This window comes from Gymnogyps californianus, chromosome 3 (assembly GCF_018139145.2).
Source record: "Gymnogyps californianus isolate 813 chromosome 3, ASM1813914v2, whole genome shotgun sequence".
Taxonomy (NCBI): Eukaryota; Metazoa; Chordata; class Aves; order Accipitriformes; family Cathartidae; genus Gymnogyps; species Gymnogyps californianus.
The window spans coordinates 33,299,463-33,315,519 of record NC_059473.1 but is presented as its reverse complement, the minus strand read 5'-3'; the positions used below and the strand labels follow the sequence as shown (position 1 = coordinate 33,315,519).

The following is a 16,057-nucleotide window of genomic DNA, read 5'->3' as shown; positions in this document are numbered from 1 at the left end:
ATTAAGAGACCTTTACTACTGTTACAGACTCGTATTTCAGAATAAAAGTAATTCTGCAGTTTTCAGACCTCCAACATATGAAAATACCAATTTAAATATATGATCAAATATTCCTTTTTCCACAGAACTTCTGTCTCTTTCGGTGCTTGGAGGGGTGGTATCTGAATTAGGGTTACATGATGAAAGATACTAGTGTTTATTGCCAAAGACATAATATATACACACAGAATCAAAGAAGAGTTTTCAAGGAAAAGAAAGGAAGGCCTTACAATTAAGAGAGCTGCACACAGTCTTAGCTGGACTCTATGTTTGCCTCTGCTGTACAGTGCCTGTGCTATGATGATCAGCTAATGTGTTTTTAATTGTTCTATACATATATTAAGTACAACTATATGTACAGTACACATACATACATTTCCACCAGACCTCTTTGCCCTGTTCAGTGTGAAGCATATGTTCAATATTCAATATGTAAGCTTACGATCTATTTATTTTATGCCATCAAAACGGTAATCAAAGCTGACAGCTACTAATTTCCTAATCATTTTTTCTGCCATGCTTATCATTACAGTACCTGAGGGCTTCACAAAAACGAATCAATTAACCCTCTAGATATTGCTTTGCTGCAAGTGTGTGGAATGACTACACTTAACAGAAGAGAAACTGAAGTAAAAAGTACCAAAATAATGATATTTGATTATTATCATTATATGATCTTCTGTTCAAAACAGCCTCCATTCAAATTCAGTTACAGCTATAATAATTAATATATCTATAATTCAGAATCAACACCTTCTTTCAAGCACTCCACAAAACTAGCACAAAAAATCTGATGTAGGTGATGTGAGAAATTGTATACAAACTCTTTGGTAGAAGTAGCAATATAATCTCGTTCTCTAGGATAATATTCTATTTGTCCTCCTCATATGAGTGCCCTTTCTTACTTTCAATTCTCTGCTTTATTGCTTTCCTTGCAAGAGACAAAGCTAGGTCCTTAAGAAAGTTGTTGTTATACAACTTCAATTCATGCTGGGGGGTAATTCTGTCTTGTGCTTCCTTTGTGAATGAAATGTATATCCAATGGAAAAAAACAAACAAGCAAGCAAACCAAGCATAACTATGCATAATGACTCACAGAACTCCAAATTAAAATTATGCAGCTATCCTAATTCTGACATTTTCTATTGTTTAGTAATTGACTTAACATCTGTCCTAATATTACTCACACATATCAGATTTTGGGGAGCAGGGTAGGGATTTTTTTATTTATTTTTGGGAGAACTGAAGAAGAAGGTCTGTTGTGTAGAAGGTATATGTTAAAGCAAGAACAGGAAAATTGTCAGTAGCCTACTCTGGATAATTGCTTGGGCTAAACATTCCCAAAATAGAAACCTACATTGCAATGTGAGATACATACACCTGATGAATTGATATACAAAAGGGTGCCTATCCCACACAGTCTTAAAAAAAATTCATTAACAGACTTACCCAGTTGCATTTGTAACCAGACGTCATGCTTGCATAATTACATGTTTACAAGTCTGAACAATCTGTTTTCATTTAACAGCAAAGTCCATTTTCTAAAGAAAAAAAGTCTTCAACTAGATGAAGTATGGTTTTAGTATAATGCTTTCCACTGTATTTCGGAAAACAGTCTTAGGCTTAATAGGTTTTTTTCTTGTTTAATCGCATTAGAACACTTTGATGTTATGGAAAATCAGGAAATAAATAGATTATAAGTGGCTTTGAGCAGTTCTATGTATTCACATTGCAACATATTTTAGAATAGAATAGAATATTTCAGTTGGAAGGGACCTACAACAATCATCTAGTCCAACTGCCTGGCCAATTCAGGGCTGACCAAAACTTAAAGTATGTTATTAAGGGCATTGTCCAAATGCCTCTGAAACACTGACAGGCTTGGGGCATCGACCACCTCTCTAGGAAGCCTGTTCCAGTGTTTGACCACCCTCTCGGTAAAGAAATGCTTCCTAATGTCCAGTCTAAACCTTCCCTGGTGCAGCTTTAAACCATTCCCACATGATCTATCACTGGATACCAGGGAGAAGAGATCAGCACCTCCCTCTCCACTTCCCCTCCTCAGGAAGCTGTGGAGAGCAATGAGGTCGCCCCTCAGCCTCCTTGTCTCCAAACTAGACAAGCCCAAAGCCCTTAGCCGCTCCTCACAGGACATGCCTTCCAGCCCTTTCACCAGCTTTGTTGCCCTCCTCTGGATGCATTCAAGGACCTTAACATCCTTCTTAAATTATGGGACCCAGAACTGCATACAGTACTCAAGGTGAGGCCGCACCAACGCTGAATACAGCGGGATAATCACCTCTTTTGACAGGCTGGTTATACTGTGATGCACCCCAGGATGCCGCCAGGAGTCTTGGCTGCCAGGGCACACTGCTGACTCATATTGTGCCTGCTGTCGACCAGCACCCCCAGATCCCTTTCTGCAGGGCTGCTCTCCAGCCACTCCTCTCCCAATTTATACTTGTGCCCGGCATTACTCCATCCTAGGTGTGGAATCCAGCATTTTGACTTGTTAAATTTCATCCCATTAATCATAGCCCCATGCTCCAATCTATGTAGATCCCTCTGCAAGGCATCTTGTTCCTCAAGAGAGTCAACAGCACGTCCCAGTTTGGTATCATCAGCAAACTTGCTAACGGTGCATTCAACTCCTGCAACCAGATCATTGACAAATATATTGAACAGAACTGGCCCTAGAATTGAAGCCTGAGGAACACTGCTGGTGACCAGTCACCAGCCAGATGTAGCCCCATGCATTACAGCCCTTTGATACCCGCTACAGCCCTTTTGGTAAACAAAGAGAAGAAAACATCACTACAGATAATTCCAGTGCAGGAAATTGGTGAAGTGAGATAAAGTATTCAAAAAATTTCCAAAAAACCCAAATCACCCCACCTAATTCCCTCTCCCCCCAGTGAACTCTCCAGTTGTCTACCGTACTCAGTGAAATCTCAACTCCAAAGAAGCCTACAGAAGTTCTGCCAAGGCTTTCAGTGTGATCCATAATCTACTTATAGATCTTACCAATATGTCCTGTGGAAAATTCCTTAGAAATGCATTTTCATACCTCAAAGATTTATTCATCAGGAAAACAGTAAATTTAAAAAAAAAAAAAAAGTTCATTACTAGGTGCAAGTCATTTCCCAACTACTCCTTGACTTGAAATTACTTAGAGAAAAGCACATTTCCTAAGGGATTTCTCTACGTCTTACTGCAATTTCCACTGATAAAATTATCTCCTGGAAACAAAGTTAAAATGTTTTTTTGTAAGGATAAGAATGAAAGCATACACACTTTAACTGCAAACTGTAATAAAAGTCAAAAGAGCAGGATCTTTAGAGAAGTGAAAACATTTTGTTGAAAATAGGTAGAAATAACATACGTCTATATTTCTTTTGTCTATAGAGAGCGTTGCTATCATGGTAGTCATGCAGTTTCCTCCCAGGCTGTCTCTTAGCACTGAGGTCATCATAGAGTTTCGGTAAGGAATGTGGGACCGGTTTTTCTCTGCAAGGGCAATTATTACCTGAAACAATAGTAAAAATGGAAGAGACTTTTAAATTTACATGTCTATTAATGACTGACACACAAAAAGAACAAAAACAACCTGCTCAGGAACCTAAACTTCTGATACAACAAAGCTACACTTATGCACTCAGTTACCTGCAAACCCATTGATTTTATTGAAATAATTTCAACTTAAATTTCAGTATGTTTATATGTGTTTGTAGGAGCTGGACCTGAAAGACCAAATAAATTTTATTTTAGCATACACTCGCTTTACAGCCTCTCAGCAACATGGAAACTGAACACGATAAACTAAAAACCACAGACTTTCCTAAGACACAGGAACTTACTGAAAGTCTTCCTCATATTTTTTCTATAATAATAATAAAGTATGGATAGTATTCAAGTAAAAACTTCCTTAATATTTGCTAAAGTATGCTTTTAAAATTACACATTCTTAAAGCACATGGTTCCTAGAGGGATCATCAATACATTTGTTTCTGAGATAGTGTCTTGAAAAGTAAAACACAAATAAAAGGGTGCATGATTACAATGTACTCCTGGAAAGAAATAATTCAGTTTAGAATATATATGTCTTGGCCAAAAAAGGAAATGGTACATCTACTATTCTCAGTTTCCCTTCTCAGCTGTTTACATTATAGGACCTAATTATTATTAAATAAAAAGCTAGATTACCCCATGATCTGTTGTGATATAAAAGATTTGAACTGTTATACGGCCAAGCACTGTACTGAAAAACTGTAGCTATATGAGTTGTGCGAGCTATCCTAAATGATTAGGAGCTGGTTTTCCTTTAATAAATGTTTATGCTGCACTTAAGCAAATTGTTATTTTAGAAAATTTAGTAGCAACTTTTTTGCTGGCACTAGTTTCTCTTAACAGTCTTCAGAAAGTTAAAATTTCTTATTACTATAAATCTTACACTGGCAGCCCTGAGAGGGATGAATAATAATACGAAAATTACTATCTTGTAAAGGAATCTGGAAACCCATTCCTGCATCAAGGTTTTCAAACCTCGTATATTACAACTTGTTAGATGGAAATATGTTATATCTCTGTTAGTTTATAACATTGCATAGAAACCTCACAGTAGTCTAGCATATACATTAATAAGCACGTTCTCAGTCTCTGCCACACAGAGACTACAATCTGAATAGACAGGATGGGAAAAAAGCCAGAGGGAAGATATGTTATTTCCATTAAAAATGGGAACTGTGTTACAAAGAAGTTCATTTTTTCTGAAGTTTATGCAGGAAGTCTGTAGCCCAGGTAGAATTTGAACCCTCCCACATTGCAACTGAAAAGCTATGTGATCATCTCTCATGATGCAGAAGCCATGTGACAGAGTCACATAACACAGAAGATGATGGTTTTAAGTCCCTTTATTAAAATCTCACCTAAATCACTAAATCAATCTTTACAATCCAGTGAAGGAATCTGGAATAGAAAGAGGAGCAATCTGAAGGAGAGGAAAATTATGTTCTTTCACAAAGTGACAGAGACCACCTGTACAGGGTCTGAACCTGGATCTTCTAACAGCCAACCAAATCTGATAATCAGAAAATTGTCTCAGTTTTACATGATCAAAAAGAAGGCATTATTATCCTTTTGATATAAAAAAAGGTTTGGGGTTTGTTGTTTTTTTTTTAAATACTGGTAGGTCTAAGCTTAAAAGGCCTTAATAATATTACTGAACCAGGACTGTAATACACTATTTTAAATCAACATAATTTAAGGCAGAAAGTTTCATTTTGAGTGGGGCAAACAAACCACTTTAAGACCTAATAAATTTTTTAAATGTGGAAGCTGTCAGAAATATTGTCACTTTTTGTAAAATTGCATCCTATGCAAAACATAATACCACAGAGCAGGTACAATCACTCACAAATAACTTCACTGAAACATTTGGAAATACTGTTAAGCATAAAGGAAGGCCTGAGACTCACAAGTGGTTATGATATGATCTGAAGTGTGCCCAAGAGTCCCTGTTCCTGTCCATATCCTTTGTGCAAGCAGTAACTTCATATAGGGAATAGATTTGCACCAGTACCTCATGCCAACAGGCAGCCAGGACATGTTCTCAGAGCATCCTCAGGAGATGAGGATTTGGGTGTGCATTACTTGTGGGTACAGAGCTATCAGCTACATCTATATCTTGCAGTTTAGTGTATCACATGCTCTGAAGCCATATGCCTGCTCCAGAGGTCTCCTTTTTTCTCCTGTCCGTCTGCAGTCATAAGACTTCTGACATTGCCTTTGATCCATATTCAGAATCCTTCCAGATTCCTGCCCACACCTCCCCACTCTTCAGATTTCTGTCAGTTAAGTCTCCCAACCCACCTCCCATTTCCAGTAGAGTTTATCAGCTGAAGCACTGGTCCTTACAGCAAAAAATCCAAACTCTACTGCTGGTATCTTGTAGTTAATTACAAGCATTCTTACTTTTTGGACAACATATGCTTGTCTCCAGTATATATACAGGTCTTGCTGGAAATAATTCACCCCAAAAAATCATGATTTGCTAATCAGAAACAAATGCGTGTATTTCACTTTAAATTATTAAAAAGTTCCTGTTTTTTCTGTTACTTTAATATCTATATATGTTAATTAGGAAACAACAAAAACAGAAAATTACCTTTTCTATAGGATGTGAATAAATCTAGCGTTTTATAGCTGGCAGTGATTTTCAAATCTTATCAGCAAAAACTTTGGGAGGTGTGGATAGCAATCATTCACTAACCAATAAAATATTTTGGCATTCCCTAAATGGACCATGTGTTAAATGACAGTTAACAGGCATATTCATCAAAACAGTGGGAACATTGTATTCTATTATTTTGGGGAAATACGTATAGTTCTAATTCCACTATAGTGTCAAATCATGTGGCTGTATCACTGTTAATTTGTAACTCTAAATTTGGTCCAGGATACCCTATGTTGTGTATCAGAAGGGAATATCTACATACACACAAAAAAAATGCAGTTGTAATTCCAGAACATGCTACATCTTACAGACAACAAAAGCTACCCAGATATCGTAGTAGGGACTTTTAAGAGCACCTATGCATCAAATTGCTGTGGACACTAAAATTGAGTTGTCCCTACTGCCATAGTAGATCAGCTGCATGACACTATCTCATCTTCATTTTGCTCTAGACATATAGGCCACTTGGAGAAAAAGTGCACTTGATTTATTTAAAGATTTTTTAACACATTGTGGATATTTAACAAGTAGATGAAGTGTGATAACACAGAACTGTGTTCCCATTTTCATCTTGACACAAATCATTTTACATGACTATTTTATTATGCAAGGTGTTTACAAATGGCATAACTCAACACAAACACCAGTAGATAACTAAATAGTTGAGCATGTAAATAAGCTGATTTTGAGGAATGCTTGTACTTTAATATCAGTCACTGAAAGGTCAGGATTGAATGGCCCAATTCCCACTGAACAAAAAGATATTTTTTACTGTCTTCAGTGGTCTTTTATTCAGTAGTAGAAAACATTTTTATTAACAATATGCAATCCCAGACAGAACCCAACGTGCTTATCTCCAACTGTATTTATTCTAAAACAGGAGTTAAAAGTTGCATGACAAAACATTAATATTTTATGCTTCTACAGCACTTCAAACCTGAGTATCTCAAAACACACTACACAGATTACTAAATTCAACCTCACAGAAGCTCATGCAATGTTGCATTATAAATACATAAAAATCGTACAGTAAATAAGAAGGATCCTGAGTACAATTTGTATGATTCTGAAGAGGTCCATTTTAGAGTCACTTAGCCTTATCATTTCCCACGAGTACAACTGAAATACAGACATTCTTCTTCAAGGTAAAATTTAAACAAATGGGGGGTATGAAAAAAATTCAGTGTAATAGTAAATGACTGACTGCCACCTGCTGTGCCTTAAGCTTCTTCTTTTGACAGATGAAATATCTCTGATTGTAGATTAAATGAAATCTAAGAGATTTGTTCTTGTTAACAGAAAAACACACAACACAAATGAAAAATATGCTTCCCAGTAAGTGGAACAATCAGTTATATTTCCTAATCATAATTTTAAAGAATTTTCACATATAGACACCCACAAAATTTTCTGTTTTAATGGATTTCCTAAACTGTAAATTTTACTAAAGAACACATATACTGGAGTATAAATTAAAAAGGACAAATCTGAATTTTAGAGTTAAGCATTTTTTCTTCTCCCTCCGCCCCCTCCCCCCTTATTTCTCCCACAAAATGACAGCCTCACAGATCTGCTAATGTTGTATATAAAAATTTTCAAAGAAACCTTAGGAAAAAATACTGTATTCTCCAGCAGAATTCCAAAAAATTACAAATCTCTGGCAACAGGAAAGTGTTTACTGTACTGTGGAAACAATATTATGTATTCAATCTTAGAAAGAACTTCATTTCTCTTACAGGTGTGAGGTCTGAAATCCACACTTGAAAATCTTCAATGATTGCAACTTAACAGCACAGCATCCACAAAACAGATTTCATTGATTGCCAAGTGTTTCTTACCCTTGCTTGGTGTTTTACAGCATTAGAATAGAAAACATCACAGCAGATCAGGGAGACGTAAATGTAATGTGCATGAAGTTTTTATAAATAAGCATAAATGTCTTTTAGCAATGCCACAAATACTAAGCCGAAAAGAAATACCTGAAAGGAAGGAATGTTATGGAATACAGACAATGCCTATAAACCTGGTGGAAAGAAAAGAAGAGATACTAGAGAAGAAGATATTAGTGAGTGTGAACAGCCTTCACCATCACGCTTACCACATTCACAAAAATTACGAGGATCCTAAGATGCAACATCTTATTTTTCTAGTCGTGAAGGGAAAATGATTATATCAGATCACTTGAGGAAAAATAATTAAAAAACCCCAATAATAACAACAACAATTATTGTTGTTATTATTATTGTTAATAATAATAATCTGTTAACCAAACCTTTCTACTGGAATGCTTCATCTTCAAAGTTTCCATTCACCACTGCTATCTTAACTCATTCTTTGTTTCTTTTTAAAAAAAAATTTAGTAAGATTAGTCAGGAGTAATCTACTTTCTCAATATTTGCCTTTTCCAAAGAGGAAAATTAAAAAGCAACAGTGAAAGGAGGATAGGGATTTTAGTATACCTTAAATCAACAGGCTAAACCTTTTTCAATAACAAGAGCTGAATGATAAAGATTTGTGGAGATTTATTATTATTATTGCAGTTGCATCTATGAGTCCTATTGGTATAAAACCAATTATGGTAGTTACTCCATAAACAGATTAACAGGGGTAACTCCTGTCTCAAAGAGAGCGAAGATTCACATTGGTAGAGGAATAAAACAACACATGAGAGAAGAGCCTAGTATTTTACCATATTACAATGCTTGAACCAAATAAAAACCAATCACTTTAGTTCAATGATTCTTGAGTGATACATCCTGATCCCAGCTGTGGAAGGAGGAGAAGATCACAAAGAACATTTTTAGCACAAATATAGCTGCAATCTTGTAAGTATCTCTAGCATTCCAAATAAAACAGGAAAACTATTTTTTAAATAGTACCCTGTATACCTACTATAACGCTACTGTTTAATTGTTAAGCTTTTCCTAAATTAAAATATGTTCTTTCAAATGAAGAGCTATCAACTCAAACATTAAAAAACTGCAATAAATATCCTAAGACTAAATGAATATTGGAATCAAGATTTCCAAAACATTGCACATTGCTAAACAGGAATGTAGTAAAGGGAGAAATGTTTCACTCTATTCCAATTTTACCTGTTCCAAATAATGTAACGACAGGTTGATATATTTGGCTTCTGTCAACAAGTGACCTCCAACTCCAGTCTTTGCAACACGCTCTGATCCAGCAAGGTCTACTAAGTGTAACTTGGAGTGTCGGATAGTTGCAGATCCAGGTTCCTTGCTGGAGATGTGAATAGTGAAAATGCAGTGAGATCGGGTTGAGGCTTGATTCATTGGTGTCTACAATGAAAAGAAAGGAAGAGTCTTCAACGTTCATTTAATAAATAAACTTAGCTTTTTATAGCTCAATAATCTGGCAATTGAAATCACCTATCCAATTTTTCAGCTATTGCACACGTAATAAATATGCAAGAACCCCCCAAAAGGATTTACCTGGCACTCACATTCTGGCCAAATACTCGGATAATTTTGATCTGGACAAATTGTACTGCAAGCAACCAAGCAACTATCCTTGTTCCAAGATACTCTAACAGTGAGTACATCAGCAAAGCAGCTGGCCTTACTATGCTGAGGAATACTGAGGAATACTAAGGAATACTAGAAAAGCACAGCTTGATCAGAGGGAAAGGTAATAATTCCTGATCTCCAAGAGGTTATCAATTTCCCCATTGGTAAGCCCATTTTTAATTTTTTTTGGCTAGATACCTACCAGTGTAACTAAGACTAGCACTTTCTATAAGGCTTTAGACTTTCACATTTTCATTACTTTTATGAAAAAAATTAACTTGGCAAAATCAGTATCAGAATTTTATGTGGCATGACAGAGTTTTCATAAAAGGTTTGGCTTTAAATATATTTATTTGGAATAGCTACTGCCATACTTCCTTAACTAGACACATGGAAATTCTTGGTCAATTTTTAGAGATGCTCAGCTTTAGTATGACTTTAGTGGTGTTCCCAATATATTCGAAATGCAGAACAGAAAATTTTAAACAGCTCTCAGATATTTAATTTTAGATTTCAAATGATCACATGCCATCACACATGCACCTTTGTTTTCTTAAACAACATATAGAAAATCTTTAAGCATCTAAGGCCTCTTTTGTTTAGTTATATCAAGCTGTTGTTAGAAACTTAAAACTAAAAGAATTCCTTATTATCCTCATTTTATAAATAGATAAAGCTTTAGAATATATATGGCGATTACAGGTTTACCATACAAATAGTATTTTTATTTATAAACTATAACAAGTATGACTACATTGTTATCAGGTCATAAATACTTGACTTGCAGAAAAATAGGGTAGTGAAATAAATTAATAAATAAATATTATTGAGTTAGCAACTAAATCTATACTTATATATAGCTGTTTAAAAAGGTGATAAAAAAATCCTGGTTAAATTGTATACATTAATCTCTTGTCTATACTTTATTCCTCTGTTATTCTACAGTAATTATTTATCTAGGTATACCCTGTGATTCAGACTAGATATACCAACATATTGCTTTTTTTTCCCATAGTTTTCTTTGGTATGAAACATTCTAGATATTAAAATAGCCTGCCCATTGCAGGTGTTGAAGGTGTTGTCTTGTTAATCCAGAAAGGACTGCTCTTAACAGAAAGACTGCAAGCTGAATATTCCTTTACCAGGAATAATATGAACAGCTATACCTCTTGGTTGAATAGTCTCCCCTTCAATTTCCCAGTATTTTTTTCCAGCCTTAATAGTGCCAGCACAACTGAACTGTTTTTGGGAACTTATCCAGCTCAAAAAAAAAAAAAAAAAAAGTCTGCAAACCATAGATATTTAACCTGGATCAGTTTCCCGATTCAGTCACAGCGCAGCTGTAGAAAGCAGTTCTGCTAGAATAATTGAAAATGGCAGCATACAGCGTGTGAACAAGTAGGTGGTGTGCAGGAATAGCGTACGCTTGTATTTGTTGGTGAAAATTCTGTAATGAAATTACAGCCTTAGCACTATTTTATTTTGGGCTGCTTTACCTAATAAAGCCAAGCTCAGAGGGAGAGGGAGAAGAGTTTTGATCATTAGTTTATACAGATGAGGAATTTTGGAATAATATAGGCAAGCCACTGGCTCTGCTTAACTGCCTGGTTTCTAAGGATCATTTCACAATCCTGTGAAATGAGCATCAGAGCATCAGAGTGCAGTCACATGCTATCCTGTCTTCAGAGGCGAAGCTGAACAAATGAAGGGGCAGTGAGTTGTAGCATAAGAATGAAAATAAACAGGCTCAGGGAAAGGTGTCAAGCAAGAAAATACTCCCAAACATATTTAAAATGCAATTATACTAAGAAAAAGTTATAAGCTGTTAAAATGTACTTTATTCAGCAATTCTGATTCCATGAATAATCAGAGCCAGCTTCACTTATTTTACTGGGAGAGCTATAATTTTACCACTTGCAGCTCTGTGAAGCAGGACTGGATATTTCCAGTTGAAAATCCACAACAGAATTAATATTTAAGGACATTCTCCTCAACAGAATTGATATTTGAGGACATTTTGCACTACAGTCATGGCATCAGTCACACTACACTGCAGACAAATCTAAGCCAGATCGAATATCAATACAGGTCTAGCTATGGAAGCACAAAGTAAAGGTTGCTATGAAAGAAACAGAAGAAATCATCATACTTCAGAATAAGCATTCTTAAGCAAACTTGTTTCACTATGCAGCAATACATCATGTATTTCAAAATGTGCTTTTAGTCACACCTGTTTAACCCCAACACAGGCAAAAAAAAATTAAAGCATAAAAGAAAATAATTTCAGGACTCTGAGTTCCAAAAGCTCAGGGCAATATTTGGCCTATTAGGTCTTTATTGTCTATAGCAATACACTAGCCACAACTTGTTTTCCCATGTTCCAAGCAGATTCTGCTGGACTGGTGATGAGAAATTCCATTGCTTTTCTCTCCACAACTTCTTTTTTCATGTAAAATGAGTGAAGTTGATTTGGAAGTCATTGGCTAGAATCCCAAACTGCTATTTTTATAAAGTCCTTCTTCAGAGTAGAACCATGCTTTAATCAACACATCAATACTCCGTTTTACAATATGAGTCTATCTAGACTTTGTGGTTCCTGTATATAGAAAGCTCTATTAGAACTCTTGCAGGAAGTGCAAAGCAGTAAAACTTTAAACTGTTAAATGGGATGTGATCGTGAAATGTTAATTGCAGTCATAATCCCCCACACTTTGCTACTTTTACCACACAAGTAGATGCAAAGCACACAGCAACAGAAATGACAACTTGTCAGCATCTTCAGTCCAAAAATAAGCCTTTTTTGTTTGGTTGGTTGGTTTTTTGCTATCTTACATATGCAACTTCTAAGTATCACCATTCAGCCGTTCATAAAGTTTGAAAACTGAGAACAAGCAAACAAAATTTTCTGGACAGTGTCTCAGAGCCTACTAAAAGGTTCCTTTAGTGGCTTTCAGAGTTCATTTTGGCTTTGTTAGCAGTATTCAAACCATATGTATATGAAATCATCCTCACACTAATTTGATGTGATGAAGGAAAAAAAAGAAAGAGGGGAGTGGCCTGGCTCTCAGCAGATGGTTGCTATTGTGAAAGTTATATATAGAACAACTGATGAGCTGCACTTACTTACAAAGAAATAATTTTTTCCAGGAATTCTGTGACATCATAAACCACATAAGCAGACTTCAGATGCTTTGTGATATCACATGAACACTACAAAGGAATTAATGCCAGGTCCTCTGGTCCTGCCCATTTGTGGCAGGGTAAAACAGGAATTCAATAACATTTCCTTCAAGATCATGATTTGGTAAAGCATCAATGTTTTGTTTAATCCTAGAAAATATGTACAAGAGATATTTCAAGCCATACAACCAGTCTCCTTTTTCTCCAGGACCAGGATATACTTGTGTTTGCTGAAATTAAATAAACTGTCTAGAAGCTTTGTGACTTAAACCATTATATCTATTCATACAATGGTTGCAAGAAGGTGGTTTCTACTTAAATGAGAACCTGCAGCACAGCCATATTGCAAGAAGCACCCGAGTCAGATGTTTCTGTCAAGGAATACAAGGTCATGAAAGGTCCAAAAATTTGCTGGAGCCTAAGTTATCCATCTTAATCTAATTGTTATCTATCTTAAATCAACAAAACACTGCAGGAGTTCCTCCCTATACAAGAATTTATGTATTTCCCAAATCCTTTATTTGTTGCAGCTGCCATTATAAATGTTGTTTTCACTAAGAAAAATAGCCAGAAATAGGATGCTACTGGTCTAAATAGAGTTCTTAATAATTGAGGATCTAAGAAGGAGAAAGTTTCTTAAACAGGAGAAAAACATATGAAAAGCTGTTTGAAAATCACCTTTAGACTAACAGAAGCTGCTACTATCTGGAAGAATAATGTGTTGATTATGGCTGCCAAATACACTCAGACAGAGAAAATACAGAAAAGAGTTCAGGACAGCTGGGACAAAAAGATTTCACAGGTGATAAATGCAGTCATTCAGCCCATATTGCAAACCATCTCCACTTGGCAGTTTATACAGTTCCAGTGGAATCTTTTCTTCTTTGAATCAAAATATTTAGACATCAGAAGAACATGATTTTCCTGTATGAGTGAATTAGTGACTAGCCAAGGCATAAATGAAGAAAGGCTGATTCTGCATGTTCCCATTTTTTTTGAGAGAATGTCTCAGTGAAAAGGTACAAAATTTTGTTTTAAGGAGGGTTTCTTTTTCCTCTTAAGTTTTTTTTGCTTTTGAACTTTTTGAAGAAGGGCAAGGGAAAAGAGAAAAGCACTGATAGCATCCAAGGCTGATATCAAATTGATTTTCTCCAATCTCGAGCTACAATCAGCTGGATACCTGTATGAACAAGTTCTGACAGCTTCAGTCATTTCACAGTTCAGATGGCAAGAAAAGAGCCATTGTATCCTACAAGAATGATAATAAAGCAATATAACACAGTTTGATTCTCTGGTTGAAACTCATCCTTAGAATACTCTGGTGTTTTCACATTGTTGGTTTATAGCACAGAACATCATAAATCTCTGCAAGGCTGAAGGAGCAGAGATTCTTTATTGAAAAACAGTGGGTATTATCTGTCTAATTAACATAAACTCCACCAGTTGCAACAGAACCATGCTATATGGAAGGGTAAGCTGCAGAACAGGAGGTTCCTGCCTTTTTATCTGGTAGATCAGTGAGAGCTTAATATATCTTTAGTTTCCTTTCTGACTAATATGGTACAAGTGAAGGGGCTCTTCAGCTGTACTTAGGTACACTTGACACAGCTGAAATTGCAAATTTATTGCTATGAAAATATAAGGATCAGAATAGGTGCAATCTGACACTTCCCTGATTTCTAAAAGCAGTATTTTACCTTTCCATATTTACTACAAGTACAGTTTCACAGTTAGACTACCGCAACTGAGGTAACTTTTAAAGTAATTAATATTCCCTGGTGAGGATATTATTAAATTTTACGTTATATAGTGCCTTTTATCCATATAAATCCCAAAGCTCTTTAAGGACTATTCGAAGTAGTATGTATGACCAGTGATTGTTTTACCACACATGGAAATGAAAGCACCTGTGCTGAAATGATGGTGCCATTTGGTGCTAATGATACTATAGAACAGGTTTGTCAGAGTGGAAATAAATTAACAATTGACACCAATGAGGAACCTAGGAAAGCAGAAACTTGTAATTAATTCTGGAATGCAGGTCTAACATGGATAACAAGCCTTCTGGGCAAAAGTGTCACTTAATCTCATATGTTGACACATTCAAATCCTATTTTTCATATTTCATCCAAGAAAAAATGCATTCAAACACTACCAGTGGCTTTCTAAATATATTCAAGAGAATACTAATGGACAATAAAAATAAATAAAAAGGGAATGAGTCCAATTTAGAGGTCACAAGTCAGTCCCCACAACTATCTTCAAATGTTTAAAAGTTTCATTCTTTCTTGAAATAAACATATTTAAACATTGCCAAAAGCTTACTGCTTGCCCCATGTGTACTTCAAACATTTAAAATGATGGAATAAATACTGTGTAGTATCCACTGTCTTCCAAATCTAAACAATGGAGTATTATAGGTATAAAACCATGCACTAAAACATTTCCTTCCTCATTAAAATGAAGTAATTTTTCAGTAGAGGAAAAACAAATGCTAATTATACGTGCAACTGCAGTGTTCAGACATATCAATCTCACCCAAAGATTTTACAGTTTTGAAATTGGTGCATGCCCTCGGGAGGCTACCGGGTCTACCTTACTCTTCTATTTTAAGAGAAATAATAAAAAAGTACTAAGAATTCTCTAAATCACGGAGATTCAGGCATGTTATTTCAAAGGACTGCAATCACAAAAGATTCCCATCACAAGAATTTAGAAAAGACCACTTCAGCTGAAGACGTATTAATAGTATATCTACCAAAATAAAATGGTTTGTGAACACTACCTAAATGGCCAAACTTTTCTGTACATGAGCTTTTTTAGATGCTGCTGCTACCACCTGTGTCATATGTGCAAATTAGATTTTGGAATCCTTTGTTTGCATGTATTTGAGATACCTAAATCATAAAGTTGGCTTAAAAAATTAAAATACAAAAAATAAATTCAGATTTTTTTTATAACCTGTTGCTGAGATTCTTACGCATTCAAATGTAACAAGAAACTGTGTTTTATGGGAAAAACAAACAAACAAACAAAAATATAGCCCTTACAGTTGAAAGAGCTGCCAACAAAAGAA

At 35.5% G+C, this 16,057-nt stretch overlaps 1 protein-coding gene across 1 annotated transcript in view; it reads right to left on the bottom strand.

Moving 5' to 3' along the window:
• The window catches only part of KIF6 (kinesin family member 6), a 177,722-nt gene that overhangs the window by 125,133 nt on the left and 36,532 nt on the right, over positions 1 to 16,057 (bottom strand). Inside the window, exons 7-8 of the mRNA XM_050893845.1 lie at positions 9,367 to 9,573; positions 3,422 to 3,565 (exon numbers count right to left, since the gene is read on the bottom strand). Of these exons, the coding sequence (XP_050749802.1) occupies positions 3,422 to 3,565; positions 9,367 to 9,573 (351 nt within the window). The remainder of the gene's footprint in view (positions 1 to 3,421; positions 3,566 to 9,366; positions 9,574 to 16,057) is intronic.